Source organism: Chelonoidis abingdonii, chromosome 3 (genome assembly GCF_003597395.2).
Source record: "Chelonoidis abingdonii isolate Lonesome George chromosome 3, CheloAbing_2.0, whole genome shotgun sequence".
Classification (NCBI taxonomy): domain Eukaryota; kingdom Metazoa; phylum Chordata; order Testudines; family Testudinidae; genus Chelonoidis; species Chelonoidis abingdonii.
In genome coordinates this window covers 124,520,508-124,542,624 of record NC_133771.1, presented here as the reverse complement: position 1 = coordinate 124,542,624, position 22,117 = coordinate 124,520,508, and the positions used below count along the sequence as shown (strand labels likewise).

The window sequence follows — 22,117 nt, the reverse complement described above, 5'->3', positions numbered from 1 at the left end:
GCTGACAGGATAAATGCTCTCATCTGCCTAGTTACTCCACCTCCCTGTGTGGTGGTAGCTATGTTGACAGAGATGCCCTCTGGTAGTTAGGTCAGTATAATTGTTTCCACACTCCTGAGCGACATAGTTATACCAACACAACTTCTAGTGTGGACCAGTGCTAAATCTTGCACCAGAACCTTCATTAAGTTAGAGTTTAGGTTGATGAAATGTACTGTATGTCAACACAATCAGTAAGAATCAGGGAAATAATGAACTAAGCAAACATTTCACATTCAGAACAATCTCAGGTCACATCTTAACTTCCCAAGCCATGCAGATTTTACAGATCCTCGGAGCGCTTTAGATGCAAGTATCCCACCTGTTCCTTCCCTGCTGCTCTTACCAAAAATGAGCTCCTTCAGCCTGGATTTGTTAACCACTTCAGGATGCTGTAAAGCCATCTTCTTCCCAGGCATTTGAGTAGGGCTGAACTCAGGGCTGGAGGGTCTTGTTTTTATTTTATTCTTATATTAACTGGTTGGTATTTATTTATAAGGTGGGTTAAGCAGTCTTTGTATATTGTATTCTGTATTTAATATATGGAATGGGCCCCCAGAGCTGGGCACCTGTAGAGGATTTTTGTAAATCTAATAAAATGAATCCTTATCATAGGCAGCATGTCCATTCTAAGCCTCGAGACTTGCAAAATTAGATATGACATGTAGCAGTGATGTTCTGTAGCTTTGCACTGTCAGGTTTATCACCCTTGGAATGTGATATGACCAGTGTGAATAAAACTTGAATTTTTTAAAAATAAAAAAATGGATTTTTATTTAAATCAGATTTTTAAAAATTAAATACAGTTTCATTTAAAAAAACATTTAAAATTAACTTTGAAATTGGCAATCTGTATTGCGATCTAAACCTTTTATAATCTGTTAAAATAATTTAAAGCAATACATGTTTGCTGTCAAATTTTAGAGGAAGTCAGACCACTGAAATAAGGGAAGGCCCTGGCTAAGCACTTGGAACCAGAGTTTGTTGAGGTGGTAAACCATCTTTTAACAGCAGTAGCCTCTTCTGCAAGTGTAGAGAGAATATTTTCTTCATTTCAATTTATTCAGCTACTTCAGTTTATGACCGATTGCAGCTGCAGGCACTATTTTTAAGAGACCCTATTGTATTTCATTTATGAATGGCTTATGTAATATGTGTCATTGTGGACCAGGGATTGTAGGCAGCTTGGGTGGGGGAGGGTAGGTAGAGGAGGATTGCCACAGCTCCTACAGGAACTAAAAACAGTGGGGGGTGATTAAGGCTAGTCCCTGGAACTGCAAACAACTCCAGAGATGTATTTACCTACTGGGGTGACTTGCATATACTGGCTCTAAATGGATTTTCCAGAGACCAACAAACAAACAAAGGGCTTTTCGTATAAAAAGGGTGGGTTTAAACCAACACAGGGCCTTCTTTTGATTGGGAAATGGACAGGACCTTCTGTCCAAGACGGGACCCAGCTAGGGTGACCAGATGTCCCAGTTTTATAAGGACAGTACCGATATTTGAGACCTTGTCTTATATAGGCACCTATTACCTCCCACCCGGGTCCCGATTTTTCACATTTGCTGTCTGATCACCCTAGGCCCAACCCTTGTGAAAGGTCTGGAAAGACTTTGGGCAGCTAGGGCCCCATGAGATTGATGGGTGACATCTGGTAACTTTTAGCATGCATATAGGAGTGTTTATTATTTTTCATATGTTGCCTCTGTAATGCTTTTACCCTAAGAATAAATGCATTTTGCTTTGTGAAGGCTGGCTGGTAACTGGTATACATTGTTGTAGCCCCTGGAGAAAGGCTAGTCACAGGTGCTAGACTCTGGTCAGTCCTTCTGGGGAAATCACAGTGAGATGCAGAGGGACTGCATATCTGAACATGGTGACCAGGAACAATCAGTTCAATTCATAAACTGCAGTTAATACATCCTTTGTTTAATAAATCAGTTAACTTTAAATGCAGATCATGATTTGAAAAGAACTTTCTCATTTATTCAGTACTTTTAAGGTAGCTTTATTTAATAAAACAAATGTACAGTGCTGCTTTTGTGCATTTTTAATTGAATTTGAATTTCCAATCAAATAGATTTTGACACAAATCACAAGTAAAAAATTAATTATCTGGTAAATAAGAAATGCATCACTCAAGATTTTCTAATGTAATAAAAAAGTGAGACCGTAAGAATCTGAATTAAATGTAAGTTAAGCTATGTAACTGCTTAAATACATATGTATAGACCTAGTGTACCTTGTTTAGCAAAAAGACGGCAAATTTAGTATAAAGGCTATATTTAGTTACAAATTAATCCGTAGATTCTATCAATCAATATGTTTTAATGTTATCAACTAAGAGAATTAACGTTTGTTTAGAAAATAACTAAAGTACACATCCACAACACAATTTAAATCGGTTATTTAAATCAAGGTTTCTTGCTTGCTGATTTAAATCATGATTAAAATCAGTGACTGGAACAGGGTGGATTTGATTTAAATCATGATTTAAAACACTAGTCAGGAAGACTTGATTTAATCATGGATTTCTACATAAAACTTCATTCTTGTTTGTTGTTATAACCTTAATACATATTCTTCACAACTCAGAGATAGATGTAGGTTTCATTTTTAGAAGGTACACACTGCATTTTTAAAGTGATTTATTTTGAAAACTTTTCAGAGTAGTTTTACAGCTATGTCAGAAAATGAATGATTGGTTATTTCGTTTCCCAAAGGTAATTGAAGCAGATATTTATGAAGTCATTGGGAGGTGAACTATCTCCAATTCAACAGGCTAATCATTAATATTCAGAGGATTTTCTTGCCATGCTGTATTAGGAGGAGAACATCACCAGACAGACATTTAAATTGTTTTATTTAACTAAAACAACAACATTATGTATTCTGGATTTTTTTTTCTTCAACAGCAAACATAAGATTTTAACAAAATAGGCCTATGAATTTTTGAATTTAGCTAAACATTCCAGTTTTTTAAAATCAGGTTTGTTTTTGTTAAAATTGTTTTTAACTAAAATAGTTACAGGACTTTTTTTTTTTTTTAAAAAATAAAAATTAAATTGACTGTCAGCCAGGTCAACATGAGAAACTTAATATTAATATTGTCTTCTGCAGCTAACTCAGTCGTCTTCAACTTCACTTTCCTGTTTGTTCATAATCTCGAAAAGAAAAACAAGGTTTCCTGCTTTTTCAGGTCCCAAACAATTTCTCAATTCGGAATGAATTAGTCCAAAGGAAGAAAAAATTCTTTCTACACCGGCAGAAGAAGCTACTGCTGTTAAAAGTGAGATTATCACTTCAACAGTCTCTGAATCCAAGTGCTTAAGTGACATCCACTAGTTCATTGGTGTGACTTTCTTTATCATCAGCAAACATATATTTCTTGAATGGTTCTTATTCCTAAACTGGGTCTCTGCTACGGCCTGCTGCCATTATAGGTTTTCCCATCTCTTGAGAGAATGGTATAGTAGATCTCAAATCAATGAAAGCTACACTCAGAAAGACCTCAAGACTCCTGGAACATGCAGGTCAAACAGTTTCACTTTGTTTCTACTACCTGTCCCTCCCTTCTCACATTTATCTCCAGACTTCTTTTCCTTGTGCAGATCTAACAATTTTCTATTCATTCAACTTTTTGAAACTGCACTTTCAGAAAGAGGTATGGGATTGACTCTCTGTACACAAATTTGCAGAGGGACAATAGGGCTGAGGTCTGTTGTTTTTCACCTCTATATTATTTATTTATTTGTTTTAAAACATTTTTGCCGTTAATAAGCATGTTATCTGTGGAGACACAAATCTACAGTTTGAGAACTGCAAAACTAAGCATCTCTGATGGTATTTTCTAGACCAGGCCTGCACAACATGCGGCCCGTGGAGGCTCACTATGCAGCCTGCGGTGGGGAATCAAAGGGCCCTGGACTGCCCGCAGCCGCAGCGAGCCCAGAGCCCTTTAAATCCCAGCCGTGGCCGGGATTCAAAAGGCTCTGAGCTGCCCGCAGTGGCGGGGAGCCCAGAGCTCTTTAAATCTCAGCCTCGGCCAGGATTCACAGGGCTCTGGGCTGCCTGCAGTGGCGAGGAGCCCAGAGCTCTTTAAATCTCAGCCACGGCCGGGATTCAAAAGCTTTGAGCTGCTCACAGCCGTGGAGAGCCCAGAGCCCTTTAAATCCCAGCCATGGCCGGGATTCAAAGGGCTCTGGGCTGCCGGCAGCAGCGGGGAGCCCAGAGCCCTTTAAATCTTGGCTGCGGCCGGGATTCAAAGGGCTCTGGGGCACTCCAGCCACGGGGAGCCCTGAGCCCTTTAAATCTCGACCGCGGCTGGGATTCATAGGGCTCTGGGCTTCTGGCAGTGATGGGGAGCCCAGAGGTCTTTAAATCAGTCACAGCCGGGATTCAAAGGGCTCTGGGCTGTTGGCAGCGGCGGGGAGCCCAGAGCCCTTTAAATCCCAGCTGCAGCCGGGATTCAAAGGGCTCTGGGCTGCCTGCAGAGATTCCCAGCCACGGCTGAGATTTAAAGGGCTCAGGGCTCCCCACCTTTGCCCCGGTGGCAGCTGGGATTTAAAGGGCTCTGGGCTCCCTGCCGTTCCAGGCAGCCCAGAGCCTTTTGAATCCCAGCCGCGGCTGAGATTTAAAGGGCTCAGGGCTCTCCGTGGCTGCAGGCTGCCCAGAGCCCTTTGAATCCTTTGAATCCCGGCCGCGGCTCCAGTGGATGGGCTGGGACTGGGATTTAAAGGGCTTGGGCTCCCCTCAGCAGCAGGAGCTCTGGGCCCTTTAAATCCCTGCTCCAGCCCCGGAAAGCCCTGGGTTCCCCTAGCCGCCGGAGCCCTGGGCCCTTTAATTTGCTCCTGACAGCTCCCAGCCACCTCTTCAGCTGGGAGCCCCTGGTTGATTTAAAATCAAGTATCACCTGTCCACCCCCAACCTTCCTTTTTGATCCAGGGCGCTAGGGAAGGAGGGTTTGTTTCTGCAGGGTTGGGCAGTGGGGCGGAGTATTTCTGCAGGGCCGGGAGGTCCGGGGCGGGGGGGTTTGTTTCCACGGGGCCGGGGGGTTTCGGCCCTTAGCTGTTTTCTTTGGAGTAATGTGGCCTTTGCCGCTTTACGACTTGTGCAGGCCTGTTCTAGACTAAGCACTGAATCCCATTGGGTAGATAAAAAGAGATTAACCTAAATAATCTATACAGAAGCCCCTGGATTCCCAATCCATGAATGATTGGAACTCATTAACAAAGCTTTTCTTAAACATTACATGAATATATTGTCTCATACTATAGAATTAGAATTTATAATCCCTATTCCATGATGAGATATTTTAGAGCTATAATTTATCTTAATTAAAACTATCTTTAGATAGGTTTTTTCCTCAAAAATAATTTTATAAAAAAAATCTGATTTAAATAAAAGAAATCCATTTTTTATTTTTTTTTTAAAAATAATAGATTTTTATCCACCCTGGATGTGAATTACTTTTATTAAATCAGTCCAACATGGATATGACCATGGGTCTAACTATTTCCAAATGGTTGAGCCTCTCAGGCTTGAGGCATACTAGAGTACAGATATGTATATTTTTACTGTTCCAACTGTATAATCACTGGGTAACTGATATAGAGGATATCAGTATATGGAGGTTAGGGAGCTCTTTGCATCCTACTCATTGAGGAATTGAAGTAAAACATTCCAGCGGCAACTGTTGGTTTGTGCATAGCCATCTACCAGTGCCATAAAAGATCAAAATCATTTGAAAGCAAGGAAAGTTCCCCCATGTCTACCTTCAGAAGCACAGGATCCAAGAAAGGGAATCAAATCAAACGATATGTTCAGAGATGCTGATTTACTGGTAGGTCATTTCATTTATGAGGAAAATAAGCCAGACTAGGTTAGAATTGCCCAAGACTAAGGCTGCAGATGGAGGCAATATCAGAAAGAGGGTTTGAATTCACGAGTCACTAGCTCCAGAAATTGTATTCGGACTATTAGCTTGCATTTCTTCTGATCCTTAGTATGTGGCCTTAGGCAAATGACTTAACCTCACTATACCTGTTTTCCCATCCCTACCTACTTGACAAGGGTGTTTTGTGGATTTCTTAATGAAATATTTGTACAAGTACTTCAAAAATAAAGAAATATACAAGTGTTAACTGTTTTATTTCTCTCTTCAATGCCATCACTTAATTTCTTAATCATGCTATTATTTTTGTAGTTGGCTGATGAAATCATATGGTCTTAATCTGCACCTTTATTTTTGTGGTGATTATCATGCAATTGAGGGCCAAGTTTCAAGCTTTCTTGTTGTATACCCTGGTGCTTTCCTGCTCTAAGCGCCATTTCATTTCTGTAACACAGGCCAATAGGACCCACATTTTTATTCTTCCAGACCTCACTGAAATAAAATATGTCCTAAACCTAGAAATTTAAAGCTGACTTTCATTGAAAAATTTGCTCACCAATAATAATAACCTGTCATTTTGTAGGGCTCTACATCTTCAAAGTGCTTCAGAAACATTAGCTTAGGTTGCAGAGCATTCACACCAGGTCTTTTAGTTTAAAGCATTACTCCATGTAACAATTTCTGTTGTTCCAAATCTTCGTTTGCTTTCACATAATTTCCTGTGTTCCTTTGGAGAGCGTTAATGAGTATTTGTGTTCTTTTGTTATAGGATTATGCTATAGAAGATGAGCTCCGATTGTTATTGGTATCTTTACCTCAGACTGACCTTGAGCAATGTGTCCAGTACTTCACATCTCTGGCTTTAAGAGAAAGCAGTCAGACTCTAGCTGCACAAAGGGTGAGCTCTGAACTCCAGGATGGAATTATACGGAACGTTCTCTCTTTTTAAAATATTTATTTATTTAAGGTATAATTTATTAATTTTATAATGTTAGAGTGGGTGAAGCTTCCCTTTCCACACCCCATGCTGTTCCTGCTGCACTAGAACGGAGACTCTGTGGGGTTGTGCAAAGATGAGGGAGAGCTTGTTCCCTTCTCCCTTCCTGTTTACACAACTGTACAGGTCTAACTACAATCTGATCCTTGCTGTTCATGCTCTCAGGCAGGTTGTTGTAAAAATGAGACATGGGGCAGGAATGGTATTGTATTAATACAAATAAAAAACCTACAGTGTTTCCCCCTTATTATCCTTTCTGTAGTTAGTAGGTTCTCCTTTGAATGAGTCTGCACATCTACACTTCACTATAGGTTAGGGTTGCCAATTGTCTAATCAGACAAACCCAAATACCCTTGCCCTGCTCTGTCCTGCCCCTTCCCTGAAGTCCTGCCCTTCTCAGAGGCCCCACCCTACTCACTCCATCCCCACCCCCGGCGCTTGCTCTCCCCCATCCTCACTCACTTTCACTGGGCTGGGGCAGGGATTGGGGTGCAGGAGTAGGGGTCAAGCTCTGGAAGGAAGTTTGGGTGCTGGAGGGGGCTCAGGGTAGGGGCAAAGGGTTGAGGTGCAGGAGGGGGTGTGGGGTGTGGGCTCTGGGAAGGGGGTCAGGGCTGGGGCAGGTGTTTGGGTTGTGTGGGGGGTGAGGGGTATGGGCTCTGGAAGGGAGTTTGGGTGCAAGAGGGAACTCTGGGCAGGAGGGGTTAGAGTGTGGGAGGGGGCTCAGGGCTGGAGTACAGGGTTGGGGAGCGGGAGGCGGTATGGGCTCCGGCTGGGCGGTGTGTACCTCGGGAGGCTCCTGGTCAGCGTTGCAGCAGGGCTAAGTCAGGCTCCCTGCCTGCCATGGCCCTGCGCTGCTCTCGAAAGCGGCCAGCACGTTCCTGCAGCCCCTGCGGAGTGGGCCAGGGGGCTCAGCATGCTGCCTCTGCCTGCAGGTATTGCCCCTGTATCTCCCATTAGCCATACTTCTGGCCAATGGGAGCTGCAGAGTCGGTGCTTGAGATGGGGGCAGCATGCAGAGCGTCCCCACCCCCGGCCTCCCCTACCCCTAGGGGCCACATGGACATGCTGGCTGCTTCAGGGAGCGGCATGGGGCCAGGGCAGACAGGGAGCCTGCCTTAACCCCGCTGCACTGCCGGAATTTTAGTGGCCTAAAATCTCCCAGTTTGTCTTCAGTAGCCTCTGGGAGATAGAGCCCAGTTTCGGGAGAGTTGGCAACCCCACTGTGCGCCCAGTGGACTGAAGTTGGAGCTTTTGCCAGCAGTGTGGCATCGCTAGTGTTTGTGTGCTGAGCTGAGGGCATAAAAGGGATGTGTCTGCTGCCTCCCTCTCAGTTCCTTCTTGCCTTCCATGGTGGGAGTTGGAGCTCCCTTGTTGCTCTTTAGCTTCAATTCACCAGCTTAAAAAAATTACGACTATATATAGTTGTATAGGTGTGGCCTGGGAGGGCTAGCTCAGTGGTTTGAGCATTGGCCTGCTAAGCCCAGGGTTGTGAGTTCAATCCTTGAGGGGGCTGCTTAGGGATCTGGGGCAAAAATCAGTACTTAGTCCTGCTAGTGAAGGCAAGGGGCTGGACTCAATGACCTTTCAAGGTCCCTTCCAGTTCTAGGAGATGAGTATATCTCCAATTATTATTTATTATAGCATTAGCTTAGTCTTAGTGTAAGTTAGTGCACAAGCCTTTTTCCTGACATATGCCAGTTCTCAAACCTCCCCAGATGATGTCAGCTTTGGCAAGTTGGTATTCTAGTCTCTTTTCAAATAATCTGAAGTCCAACCACCTGTAAAGAAACTGCTGGTGAGTCACCTACAGAGTAATGTATATGTGCACAATCACTGAAGGGAGAAAAAACATAGCCGTTGGATCTAGGGGTGCAAGAGTGGCTTGAAGTGGTTTCCATCATATACAGGGTTTACAGTTTGGTTCAGTGGCTCTCAGCACCCCCACTATAAAAATTGTTCCAGCACCCCTGGTTACTTACCCGTACAGGAATTGTTGCTCTTTAAGATGTATGGTGCACATATACATGCCATGACCCTTCCACCTTTCTTGCTACTTAGGACTTTAGACAGACAGTGGAGAGAAGAAATGGAAAGGGGGGCAATGGACACGCCCCTTTTATGCTCTCAGTTTAGTGCATGAGAAGAGCAGGGGCACCTAGTGGTACTGTTTGCAAAAGCCTCTGGCTCAAGCGGATTGAGCGTACAGACACCCCCAATGGGATGTATATGTGCAGAATGCATATTGAAGAACAACAGTTACTGTACAGGTAAGTGACTGTTTTCTATAAAAGCTACTGATCTAGTGGGTTGTTTTATTTTTTTCCCCTTTATAAATATTAGAATGTTTCAGAACATACAGGGCTATATTAATGTAATACACATAAGAGCACTTGGTATAACAGCTTTACAGGCTGTTGCTCACTTCACTTTTAAAAAAAAATAACTAGAACCACTCTTCTTATTTAGCCATTTGAGATTTGAGTTGATTGTTGATTCTTATTCCAGGGGGGCTTGTGGTGTTTTGGAGGAAATGGGCTTCCTTACTGCGAGACTTTGAGTAAAGTACCTTCAGAGACAGTAGAACTCTTCTGTTTACAAGCTTTAGTGCAACATTCCAAGGTAATCCATGTATACAGCTAGAATTGAACAGCTCTATCAATAAACTTTCCTTTCTGATCTTGCCTTTTGCATATGTGGGATGCGGGGGGAAGCTGCCTTCACAACCTTCCCAATATCGTTTCCTCCCCCAAACCGCAGAGGTGCTGTTCACAGGATTGGAATCCACATGTGAGTGGGGGTGGAGTGGGAGGTTTGTGGGGACTGTCCACAGGATCTATCATTGTCTCCCACTACAGCCAGGGATATTCTCCTTCAGTGATGGAGATTCCCTTTTAAGGAGTTCCCCAGGCATCTATGGCAAAGAGTCGAGAAGGTGCGTGGGGTAGCATGGATCTTACAGTGTTGATGGCAGGCCCTACAGTTCGTTTCACGGTGGGGCACACCCAGGGAATAGTAAGGGATAAACTTTATGAGGAGGGCCTTCTGAAGTATTCCTCTACTACTTTGCTGTTCTTCCGTCTTCTGACACCAGTGCCTCTGCCCTGCATAGTGGTAACAGCTATCCAAGGCTGCACATGTCAACTCCTCAGTGGAGGAGATACAAGTTTATGTGAAGTCTGGGTATATTCTAAGAATAACTTGTTTTATTTACACCCGCACATCAGACCTGGAACAGAGACGGTCATATAGGCAGTCCCTTCTTTCAGGAATATCAGCGCTTGTCTACACAGCAAAGCATGCCAGAGGGCTAAAGTGCACTAACACTTGGTATGTTCTAAAAACTACTTAGTTCACATGAATGTAGCAGAGCCTACACCGGGCAATTAGAGTGCTTAACAAATCACACCCCTCTAGTGCATTTTGCCGGTGCCCTGTAGACAAGCCCTCAGTCTAAGGTGGACTTTCCAGAGAGCAACTCTGTATTATGAATTAACTCTGATCAGAGACCAAGGCAGAGAGCAAACTCTCTTCCTGCTTGCACTGCAGCTCTTTCTCCCAAGGATCATTGCCTCTACATCGAATCTTGCATACCAAAACCCAATAACAATACAGCATGTCTTCCCAACATTGAACATTTACTTGCACACAAAGAAAAAGAAAGTGGAAGACTATGTGTAACAGTGTCACTTTGTGACACTTGCCATAACAATATTAATTGCACAAGAAAGACTGCAGGTGCAATATAGCTAAAATCAGAAGCTGAATAAATACATATTGAAAAAAATCCACTAAGCTAAGTTTATGGTAGGGAAGGGCAAAGAGCACATTACTCAGCCATAGCACAGCATTCAGCGCTATAAAAGAAACTTTCATGTCACTAGCATCTATTCAACAGCAATGGTCCACAGTATGGCTCATAAATGTGCAGTCATCTGCCTACATTGATTTCTGTATCAATGGGGTAGCCGTGTTAGTCTGGATCTGTAAAAGCAGCAAAGAATCCTGTGGCACCTTATAGACTAACAGACGTTTTGGAGCATGAGCTTTCGTGGGTCACGAAGTGGGTATTCACCCACGAAAGCTCATGCTCCAAAACATCTGTTAGTCTATAAGGCACCACAGGATTCTTTGCTGCTTTTATTGATTTCTGTTGCTGCCATGAAGATCTGTAATGACAGAAGCAGTATTTAGAATAATGTTACCTTTTTGAATGAAAAAGGATTATAAGAGAGGGTTCTAACAGGTAGGTGTGCAGAATAAGTGGCCCCAGCTTACACGATGCTTTAGAAAAAGTGGGCGGTTGTGTTATGGAGAATTGTGGTCTTAGGATCTGATCCTGCAAGGTGTCAAGTACCCTCAGGTCCCATTAACTTCAGTGGGAGAAAAGTGGAAATGCTCAGCCCCTTCCCAATATGGGGCTGTCAAGTTGTAATGATTGTGCAGTTCGCATGCTAAAATTTTTTACTCCCTTTCTGAGTTCGTGGCATTCAATAAAATAAGTATTTCATAGTTCTTATAGTTTCTTAAATTGTTAAACTGAAAGATTTAAGCATAACATAAAAACAAATCCTAGATTAAGAAGAATTTCTGCATATGATGTGGATATGTACTTAGTAGCTTTAATGGAGACTGAATGTATTGAGAGCTTCTCAGGAAGCTTTTGTAGATTTGGATGTTGGCATGACTTTCACTTAGTATCACTGAATTTACTGTAAAATGCTAGGTTTCTACTCATTGTGATAAAATTGAAGCAAATGGAGGTCTGCAGCTACTACAGAGGATATATCAGCTTCGTAATGATTCTGCGAAAATACAAAGGAACATAATTCACATCATTGGAAATATGGCTTTGGATGAACGTCTTCATTCATCCATAGTACGTGCAGGTAAAAAGAACGCCAATTTAAGCAATCTTGATGCAATATTTATATTCTAAATATGTAAGTGAATTTAGTACTTTTGTAAAATACATGGGATCAGTAGTGCTGGAGGAAGAAGTCCTATTCATTTACAGACCAAAGTAGCATGGTCAGTGTTACTGCAAACTTGCCTACTCTGTCCAGCCAATGTGCCTCATCCCTACAGTCAGAGCCATTATAAATCATTGATGAAGGTTCAGAATTTGGGCTTAGTTCATCTAAACATCAGAATTGGGATATTTTTATGAATCTCCTGGGGCTCCTCATCACAAACTTTATCTACCCAATAGTTCCTAGATTTCCTTACTGGCTGTGATTTCTTCTTGTAAGGAGGCCAAGTAGGTCTGTTCCTCTGCCGTCTGGAGTGAACAGGCCAGTCCATCAATTTCATCATTTTGAAGTAGATCTAGTAACTTCTACTTGGTATTGCTGCTCTGCCTCTTTTAACAGGCTCTCTTGGGAGTTTGTGTCCCAGCATGCACCTGGGGATTGTGGAATTCTTTATGTTGTGAAATCCTTCCTTCTGTTTCTGTGAGAATCCCTGCTCAATCCCCAGGAGCAGCTCTATATTTTGCCGCCCCAAGCACAGCAGTCAGGCGGCCTTTGGTGGCGTTTCTGCGGATGATGTGCTGGTCCTGCGCCTTCGGCGTGCCCACTGTTGAAGCCGCAGGACCAGCAGACCTCCTGGAGAAATGCCGCCAAAAGCTGCCTGACTGCTGCCCTCACAGCAACCGGCAGTCCACCCCGCGTGACTTGCCACCCCAGGCATGCGCTTGCTGCGCTGGTGCCTGGAGCCGCCCCTGTCAATCCCTGAGAATGGAGAAAGAGATGTCACAATCCTTTAATACTCTCTGCAGCATACATTTCAAGGGATGTACTAAATTTTAAAGAGAACTCCGTAGAAGAGCTACAGGGTTGGCAGTCCAGAACTGGGAAGAGGTATACCTGTTTGTCCCCATAAAATGCTTACTAGAGTAGATAAGAAAAATGGGCCTGTGAGGCCACTGATTCTCTCTTCCCATGCTAGGATTGCCAGCTCAGGAAGAAGAGGAAAGAAAATGGTAGAAGAGGTATTGGCTCGTGTTGGGCTCTCTGAGGGGGTGTGGGTATCCTTAGCTCAATGTTTTTTGACCCTTCAGAAAAGTTCAGTTTAAATGATATTTTAAATAAACTATTTTTGCCATTTTTTGCTATTATAATACAGAACAGTGGGAAAAGATTATTTGATAATGTTCTCTTAAGGACTTTCATTTTTTGTAAACCTTTGAAATATATCCTGCTTCTAAAATCAATTTACATTCCTGTGTGTCTTTCATAATTTTCACTAATTCTGAAAGGTATTTGTTTTCAAACAGGTGACATATGCAGCTCATCTATTCCTTCTCCTTATTTCTGCTGTGAATTACTAATCCTGAATCTGTGACATTTCAGTCATACTGCTGGTAACAAACTCTGCGACCATAGTCCCTGTGATCTGGACTTCACTGCAGAATCCAGCAGAAGAAGAAGCTGGGTTGGGCAGAAGAAAACTCTTATTTAGACTCCAGTATCTATAATTGGTGGGGGAATTCAGAATGATGCTGGCCAAGTAAATTGTATTTTCTCTCCTTTTTCAAGTTTGCCACCACAGGACAGTTCTTTCTTCAAAGTGTGTCCAGATTTTCTCTATGAAGTTGGCTTTAAAGTAGTTGGTCTCAAAAATTCCTTTAGTCAGTAGCAACAGGGGTTATGCAGGATTTTGTAGGTATGATTTAACAAGCACAGTAACAGCCTCCTGATTTGACCTGTTTCCATTACTTCTCACCTCTTACTTTGCTTATCTTCCTGCTCTATTTCAGTTCTCCCCACATGCACTCTAGCTCCATGTATGACCAATGATACAAGCAATCTTCTTTCAACTTTTGGTTGTTGAAATGCACTTTTGTGCACAAAACCTTGATGGGAAACAGTTACAGAAACAAAACTGCTTAAGAAAACCCCTCAATCTTTTAAGTGCAAAATTGTACCTCAGAATTTTCTTCCTTGTTCAGTAGACTCCAATGTTCTTTCTTAACCCTTTCTTTCCCAGCCTCTTCACCTGTAATAGGACTCTAGGGTATTGAAGTGGCTCATCTTGGACAGTTGTCTCTGTTTCTCTCTTCTTGCGTAAGGCTTTTATTTTAATTTCAGATGTTGGCTCCATATTTATTATCTTTCTCTATCATATTTAAATTCTGTACTTTAAATGCTCTATTGGTTTTATCTCTCTGAATTTTATTGTGGGTGGAGTTTTATATCATTTTTCAAGATTATAATAGACAAGTACAAAAATATTTGAATTATTTTTGTTTTAAACACTTTAATATTTCATTCAAAATCTTCACATTTCTCAGTAATCTCTGCAGTTTCACAGAGATGTCTAATGAGATCGGTTTTATTTTAGGAAATAGCTGTCCATCTTTGTAAAGGCAGCTGAGATTGTATTTTAATCATGTTGGACAGCACTTTGAGAATGGCTTTATGAATAGTATCACTTTAGTAACAGTACTTTATTTTTTTTATTGTAAATAGCATGGCTACATTTAGGATCATAGAGACCAAGGTGTCTCTAATACTTAATCCTCACATACAAGGGTTTTAAAAATTGGGACTGGACAGTGGTTGTACTCTTCTAATAAGCATCAGTTTGCAGACCCTCCATTTAATTCCTGGCTGCTAGCTGGTTAGCAGGGATAGCTGTCTCTTCTCTCTGTGGTCCATCCAGCCCTAACTTCTGGGGTCCTTTTCTTCCCTAATGGCTACTAGGAGAAAGACTGTCTTTTCTCTACTCTTTCCTGGTTATTATTATACTATGTTCTGTGCCCCCATAGTACTATTGTACTGTGCCCTCATAGGGACGGTAATAGGAAATGGGAACATCATAGTACCTTAACCTCTGTAATAAAAAATGCCAGTCTCTTTGCCCACTATAATTCACTCTTTGTCCTTAATTCTCCCTTCTCATCAGATGTTGGAGGGCTCTTATTCTACTGGGCTACTGGGGAGGTACCATTTCTTTTCTCTACCTTTCTCCATCTTGATTGCTTGAGGGATTTGGGGATTTACTCCCTTGCTCCTTTCCCCCTTCCTCTTCCTTTTGGGTGATGGGAGAAATTGAAGGGGGTACACACTCTTCTTGAGAGAGAGAGAGAGTGCTCTTGCTGCAGATCATAAACTGATCACCAGTTGGAGTCAGAAATTAATTGCGTACCATGTCACTGTGGAATATTTTTGGCACAGTTCAGTGCATTACACAGGTGCTACCATCCAGCACTGGCTACAGTGTGAGGCAAGATACCTGGATTGAAATAGGGTTTGTTCTAGCATTGCAATTCTTATGCTCCTACAATTATTTTGGCAGACATCATTTCAAATGAAAACAGCCATTCTGCAATCATAGTTCAGATAATAGTTTCTTAGTAATTAACAGCCAATGAGAGATGTGTTTTTGTTTGATTTTTAAACTAGGTTGGGTTTCCATACTAGCTGAAGCAATGAAGTCTCCTCATGTCATTCAGTCTTCACATGCATCCAGAGCCCTGGCTAATCTAGACAGAGACACAGTGCAGGAAAAGTATCCAGATGGCGTATATGTTTTACATCCACAGTACCGTAGCAGGTAAAGATGAGGGTCCTTACTCTATCACATGCTACTTCTTTTATTATTCACTTACAAAAAACTTTGTGAAGGTGGAGTTAAAGTTGCTGCTGCACAGCAATGCTATCTGCTGGGCCTGTCCTTCTGGAATGTAGGACTTAAATATCTTAAACTCAAATGTTGAGGCACTAGGAAATACTCAATGAAAGTCTTGTCATATCTCCCTGAAAAGAATGTGAGTGTTACAAGGAAAAACAAACACAAATTTGCAAAAATTGGTATATGCACATTTAAGGTATTGCTTCACATGCAGTTCAGCCCTGTTGGGATGCTAGCACCATGTCGATAATTGTTCTTTTGAAAGCAGGGAATATTTGGCAAAAATGCAGGAAACTAATTGCAGGAAATCCCCTAGAGTATTGTTAGTAAAACAATTAATTGTGCTTGTGCAGCTGAAGATGAGGAGAAGCAGGTGTCAACTAGCAGTAACTGCTCCTTATATTAATGCCATTGCACAGGCCACATGGAAGGTTCTGTTGGATTGTATGAATAGAAATCCTGATTTAGATTTTAATTGGGCAAAGAGACTGGCATTTTTTATTACAGAGGGTAAGGTACTATGATGTTCCATTTCCTATTACCGTCCCTGTACAGGCATAGTTCAGATGGTGCTGTATATGAAGTATCATCTTAAAGGTCGTTTCATTTTTGAGTTGCTCTTGCAAAATTTGTAGAGATTTTACTGTCTCCATGCATAGCAGTAAAATACTCTTTGGCCCACTTGGTGACCAGCTCCTTTTGGGTATCTGGAAGGGACAGATACCCTCTGCCACCTTGATAGTGGCAAAATCTATTACAGTGCCTCAGTGTAGTACCAGGGATATCTCTGTCCTTCAGTTTCTTGGGTGTAAATTGGAGTTAGCAAAGGGAAACTTTCTTATTGCAGTAGTGAGATTCAGCAATGAGCCTCAGGGTACTTCCCTTATTGGCTATGGGTTCCTCCCTCATTTAATATTCCTGCATGTGTCTTGCAGGGTAAGTGGTATTGTCATGGGTTTAGGTTCCCCTTCCCGCCCCTTGTTCCTTAGTAAATCACATAATTGCATTACTCACAGTGTTCCGGCATGGTGAACATTCCATGGGAATTTCTCTGATCCTTGGATGCAGCATGAAGGGAATGGTGTTGATTCAGTTTTCCAGCCATTTTATAAGTTGAAAATTTATCTGTTTGTGATCCATTGATGTGCCAGTAGCCCGGGGTAGGCAACCTATGGCACGGGTGCCGAAAGCGGCATGCGAGCTGATTTTCAGTGGCACTCACACTACCCGGGTCCTGGCCACTGGTCTGGAAGGGCTCTGCATTTTAATTTAATTTTAAAAGAAGCTTCTTAAATATTTTTAAAAACTTATTTACTTTACATACAACAATAGTTTAGTTATATATTATAGACTTAGAAAAAGAGACCTTCTAAAAACGTTAAAATGTATTACCGGCACGTGAAACCTTAAATTAGAGTGAATAAATGAAGACTCGGCACAGCACTTCCGAAAGGTTGCTGACCCCTGCACTAGCCTCTTATCGGGTCTGCATACTTCCAGTAGCAGCAGTCCTACTGCAGACAGCTTGTATGCATTTAATGTTATCCTGTATGGACCACTTGAACTGCCTCCCCTTTCCCTAGCCCACTGTATTCTGTGTGGTTCTTCTGTTTACATTTTATTGTGTATACTACGCTTGATGATCTCCGTAACATAGATATATTGTGCAGGTTTTATTTTTTAAAATGCACTTTGGGGTGGTTCAGGATGAAATGGTTTATGTAAATGTTAATTTTAATGTATTAAAATATGTACCCTACTTCTTTTTAAAATTCTTTCCAATATCAGTCAGCCTATTAAAGCAGACGTCCTTTTTATTCATGGTCTTTTGGGAGCAGCATTTAAAACCTGGCGACAACAAGACATAAATCAGCCTTTGGATGTAAAGGCTTTCGAAGGGGAAGAGGTTTACAGTGAATGCTGGCCAAAGGTAGGGAGACAATAACTAACTCCAATCAGATTATTGTTCCTCTTCAGTGAGCATTGTGGAGAGGAAAATGGAAGAGACCTAAAATCACACAACACACAGTCAACCTGTGGAACTCTTTGCCAGAGGATGTCATGAAAGCCAAGACTGTAACAGGGTTAAAAAAAAGAACAAGATAAGTTCATGGAGGACAGGTCAATCAATGGCTATTAGCCAAATTGGCCAGGGGTGGTGTCCCCAGCCTCTGTTTGCCAGAAGCTGGGAATGGGCGACGGGATGGATCACTTGATGATTACCTGTTCTGTTCATTCCCTCTGAAGCACCTGACATTGGCCACTGTCGGAAGACAGGATACTGGGCGAGAAGGACTATTGGTCTGACCCAGTATAGCCGTTCTTACAATTTTAGCAACTGCCTGGTTTTAATCTAGATTACTTCTAATCAGATTCTGCAAGTAGCTTTGTCTTACTTACTAGTGAATGTTTGTCAACAAGTTGCATTTCTGAACAGATTGTTCTTGGGGTGGGATTTCCCAGCTAATGTTAGCCCCTTTGATATAATTGTTTCCTCCAATAAGAGGACACCGTATCCTCCACATCTTTCTATTATTCCTCTTAGATTGGGCTAGAATTTGGTTGCCTAGTAGATATCTGTTCACCCTTCTTGTCTTTTTTATTTGCTATTCAGAGACCAAAAAAGTCCACAAAATTCCGGATTTTTTCACGTATACTATATTTTTTTATAAAGAAACAGATTGCTGATTAACTAAAGCTTTGTAGTGTTTACTGTTGAAGTTTTATCAGTGAATCAGTAACAAGGGCCTTAAAGAAATTTTGTTTGGTGTATTTTATATCAAAATGTAATCAGAAAAGTAACTTTGTAAAAATGGTAGTTCAGGGTTCCATTTTTAATCTAATTGATTTTCCATGTCACACAGGAGAGGGAGCCAGAAGCCTAAGTACTGATTCCAGCTCTGGCACTCACTCTCTCCCTTTGTGGCTTTGGGCGATTTCCTTAATCTGCATACCTGTTTTCCAGTCTATAAAAGAGTAAGGGCTAGTCTACACTGGCAGCGCTTTAACGTGCCTTGTGTGGTAAGAGCAACAAAAATGATTAAAGGTCTTGAGAACATGACCTATGAAGGAAGGCTGAAAGCACTGGGTTTGTTTACTTTGGAAAAGAGAAGACTGAGAGGGGACATGATAGCAATTTTCAGGTATCTAAAAGGGTGTCATAAGGAGGAGGGAGAAAACATGTTCATCTTAGCCTCTAAGGATAGAACAAGAAGCAATGGTCTTAAACTGCAGCAAGGGAGGTTTAGGTTGGACGTTAGGAAAAAGTTCCTAACTGTCAGGGTGGTTAAACTCTGGAATAAATTGCCTAGGGAGGTTGTGGAATCTCCATCTCTGGAGATATTTAACAGTAGGTTAGATAAATGTCTATCAGGGATGGTCTAGGCCGTATTTGGTCCTGCCATGAGGGCAGGGGACTGGACTCGGTGACCTCTCGAGGTCCCTCCAAGTCCTAGAGTCTATGAATGAATCTACGAAAAAAAAAACTCTCCCAGCACTCTTTAAAAAAACAAAACAAAACAAAACACCTCAAAGAGGGGTGTAGCTCCCAGCGCTGGGGCACTGTTTACACTGCCGCTTTACAGCGCTGCAACTTGCTGCGCTCGGAGGGGTGTTTTTTCACACCCCTGAGCAGGAAAGTTGCAGCACTGTTAATTGCCAGTGTAGACAAGCCCTAATTCTCATGCACTTCAAAGAGGTGTTATGAGGATGTTAATGGTCAGTCTTCATCCCTGATACCATCCACTGAAGTCAGCTTTGTGAAGCTTTGCCATTGTTTGTAAAGCACTTGGAAAATTAAAGAAAAGCTTTAATTTTAAACTCAAAAGGTGATTTATCGAACTGCCAGTCCTGCAAACACAGCCTGAGATCTTTAAAGTCAAGTTGCCTGTTAAAACATTATCCATAATAATTGTTTCTGCAATCAGAATTTAGTGGACTTTTTTGTCAGTATTGCATGAGTCAAAACAGAATCCAGCTCACTCTCCCATAGCTTTGGTGGCTTTGTGATGTGCTAACAGTAGTAAAAACTGTTTTGTCGTTTAAAGTAAGCAGCTAGGACTTAAAGGAACACCAGCAGCAAATATTTTCAGAAGGGTATCATTTTTACATTTCAGTCAGTTTTCTGTCCAAAACAGCACTTTACATTTAATAAGTATTTTTATTTTTCTTCTAATTAACTATAATTCTTACAGCAGATTGCTGGTCTTGATGTTGATGTATGAGAACCAATTGGTGTAGTGTAAATTCAAGTGTGTGCCTTTGTTTTGATTTTATATTTTAGACTTGGCTAGCCTCAGACTGTCCTTCGCTTAGAATTGTATCTGTGGAGTATGATACCCACCTGAGTGATTGGAAAACAAAGTGTCCTACTGAGGACCACAGGTAACAAATGAAGTGCATGTAATTTAGGGAGGAGACAGAAAGCTATACTATTGATATATATAGGATCCTATAGTCAGGAGCAAGTGATCTTATTTTTCCTGTCATGTGCTGCTGTGGAGGAGATTTTGGTTTGGAGAAACTTCTTACCACCTGTTCCTCAGCAACTGAGTAGATGCTTCCATACTGCCCGAGTAGGTGCTTGTGGTGTCTCTCTAAATTCTTGTGGTTCATTCAGCTTTGCATTAAGGAGAAATGTGTGAAGAACTCTAGAGACTGGCCTGAATAGATTCTTTGTGGGGTGGGGGATTTCTTAACTTCAGACAAACAATTCTCCAGTGCACTACAAAACAATCTTCAGATTAAGACTTTATATGCCTAGTTTTGGCCTGGAGATCACTTTTATTCAAGATTATAAATCCCTGAAAAGAGAGAGATACTATTCTGTTGCAGATAAAATATAGTAGCTGTATAATAGTTTTGGACAGGAAGTAAAGGAGACCATATTCAGCTGAAACTCAAGTTGGTATTTGTCAGGACATGTTTGCCAAAAGTGGTGTGGGATCTTTATTGACCACAAGTGATGAGGATTTCTGTTATACGTCTCATTTGAACAACAGCACCTCCAACTCAACAGGGTTTTCTAAAAGGAAAAAATAGTAGAACAGACTAGGGGTATGTTCCAAAGCCCACTGAAGTCAACAGGAGCCTCTCCATTGACTTTAATGGACTTTGGAGGAAGCCCTAGGTCTCAATCCTACAAACATCTATGCATGAGCTCAATTTGAAGCAGGTGAGTAGCCTCAAGGACTACTCCTGTGCTTAAAATTAAGTGTTTACTGGATAAGGGCCCAAAGGATTTATATTACATAGTAGGGGAAAACTTTAATCACAATATAGAAAATTAGAGGGCACAATTCTTATTGTTTTCTTTCCCCACTCCTTGTTCCTTCTATTTCTTGGTATTTAGCAAATTGATACAATTATTCCAATAAAGGAAGCATATGTAATCCACTCCATTAGGGAAACAATAACCATCTCACGCACGTCTTTGAAATGAGTAGAAACAAAACAATACAGTTTAATAACAGCAAAAATACATGTAGACAGGTACTCCTGTTTCTTACTGTGTCCAACCAGAGTTATGGAAGTGGAAAGGAGTTAGAAAAAGGAAAAAATATATTTCTCAATGTATATTATAGTAATTTTTGTCCTCAGAATAAAGATCACCTGAGCATACTGTATTTGGTCATTTTGCAGTTCCATATGGGTGCTGAAAAATAAAAGGTATGAAGGAGGATTCCTCAAGTGTGTCAAGAAAGATGCAGCAGTAGAATCATAACCCTTGCATTATTATTCATAGATACACTAGCTGACCTTTTAAAAGTGAGCTTATAGTGCTGTCATTTTAAAGCGTCATGAACACGTGGGACAACAGTCCCACGGAGCTGTGAAATCCCACATGCCATTTTGGACCCGATTCTCAGAAGGAGCAAATCCCTGCAGCTGTCTTAAAGATTTAGTTCAGTTGAAAAGACATATTTGAATCTCTTTTCACAGGTACTACAGCAGAGTGATCTTTAACATCCATTCTGAGAACTGATTATACAAGGCTTTTTAAATGTGGCTGCTGTTTAGATTTTTGCACTGTAATATCGCAGTATCCTGATATTTCTGCTGCTCATTCAATTCTCTGAGTTCTCATCTTGTCCTATGGTCCTCTGTGTTCAACTTTACTTTTGCTGTGAGGAAGGGAGGTGATATGGTTCAAAGCATGGGACTGGGAATCAATATATGTTCCTACTCTTCTACAGACTTGTTGACCTTTGGCAAGTCATTTACCTTTTCTGTACCTCAAGTTCTCCATCTTCAAAATGGAGATGATTATGCTTTACCACTCTTAACTCTGAGATTATTGGCTGGAAGGTGTAATAGAAGAACGAAGTATCAGTAGGTATTATTTTAGAAATCATAGGTAAATCACAGACTTATTTATTCAGAGCCCTGGATTCAGCTTGAACATTCTCAGTGTGTTGCTCCATACTTTAAGCACAATTTAGCAAAGTATTTGCTTGTCAGACACTGTTTGCTTCACAAGAGAATAGAATTTATTACACTCTGATGCTTTGAAAAGAAAAATATTTTTATATGGAAACCAAGCTGTTTAAAAT

The 22,117-nt window shown here is 41.4% G+C and overlaps 1 protein-coding gene across 6 annotated transcripts in view; it reads left to right on the top strand.

Annotated features, from left to right (window-relative positions):
- SERAC1 (serine active site containing 1) overlaps positions 1–22,117 on the top strand; it is a 52,865-nt gene that overhangs the window by 24,691 nt on the left and 6,057 nt on the right. For 4 of the 6 annotated variants that reach the window (XM_075064075.1, XM_075064073.1, XM_075064074.1 and 1 more), the window contains 7 exons: positions 3,242–3,331; positions 6,705–6,833; positions 9,438–9,551; positions 11,656–11,818; positions 15,338–15,488; positions 17,355–17,496; positions 19,849–19,949. In XM_075064075.1, coding sequence (XP_074920176.1) covers positions 3,242–3,331; positions 6,705–6,833; positions 9,438–9,551; positions 11,656–11,818; positions 15,338–15,488; positions 17,355–17,496; positions 19,849–19,949 — 890 coding nt within the window. The remainder of the gene's footprint in view (positions 1–3,241; positions 3,332–6,704; positions 6,834–9,437; positions 9,552–11,655; positions 11,819–15,337; positions 15,489–17,354; positions 17,497–19,848; positions 19,950–22,117) is intronic. The other 2 variants (XM_032793381.2, XM_032793385.2) reach the window with 1 other exon arrangement.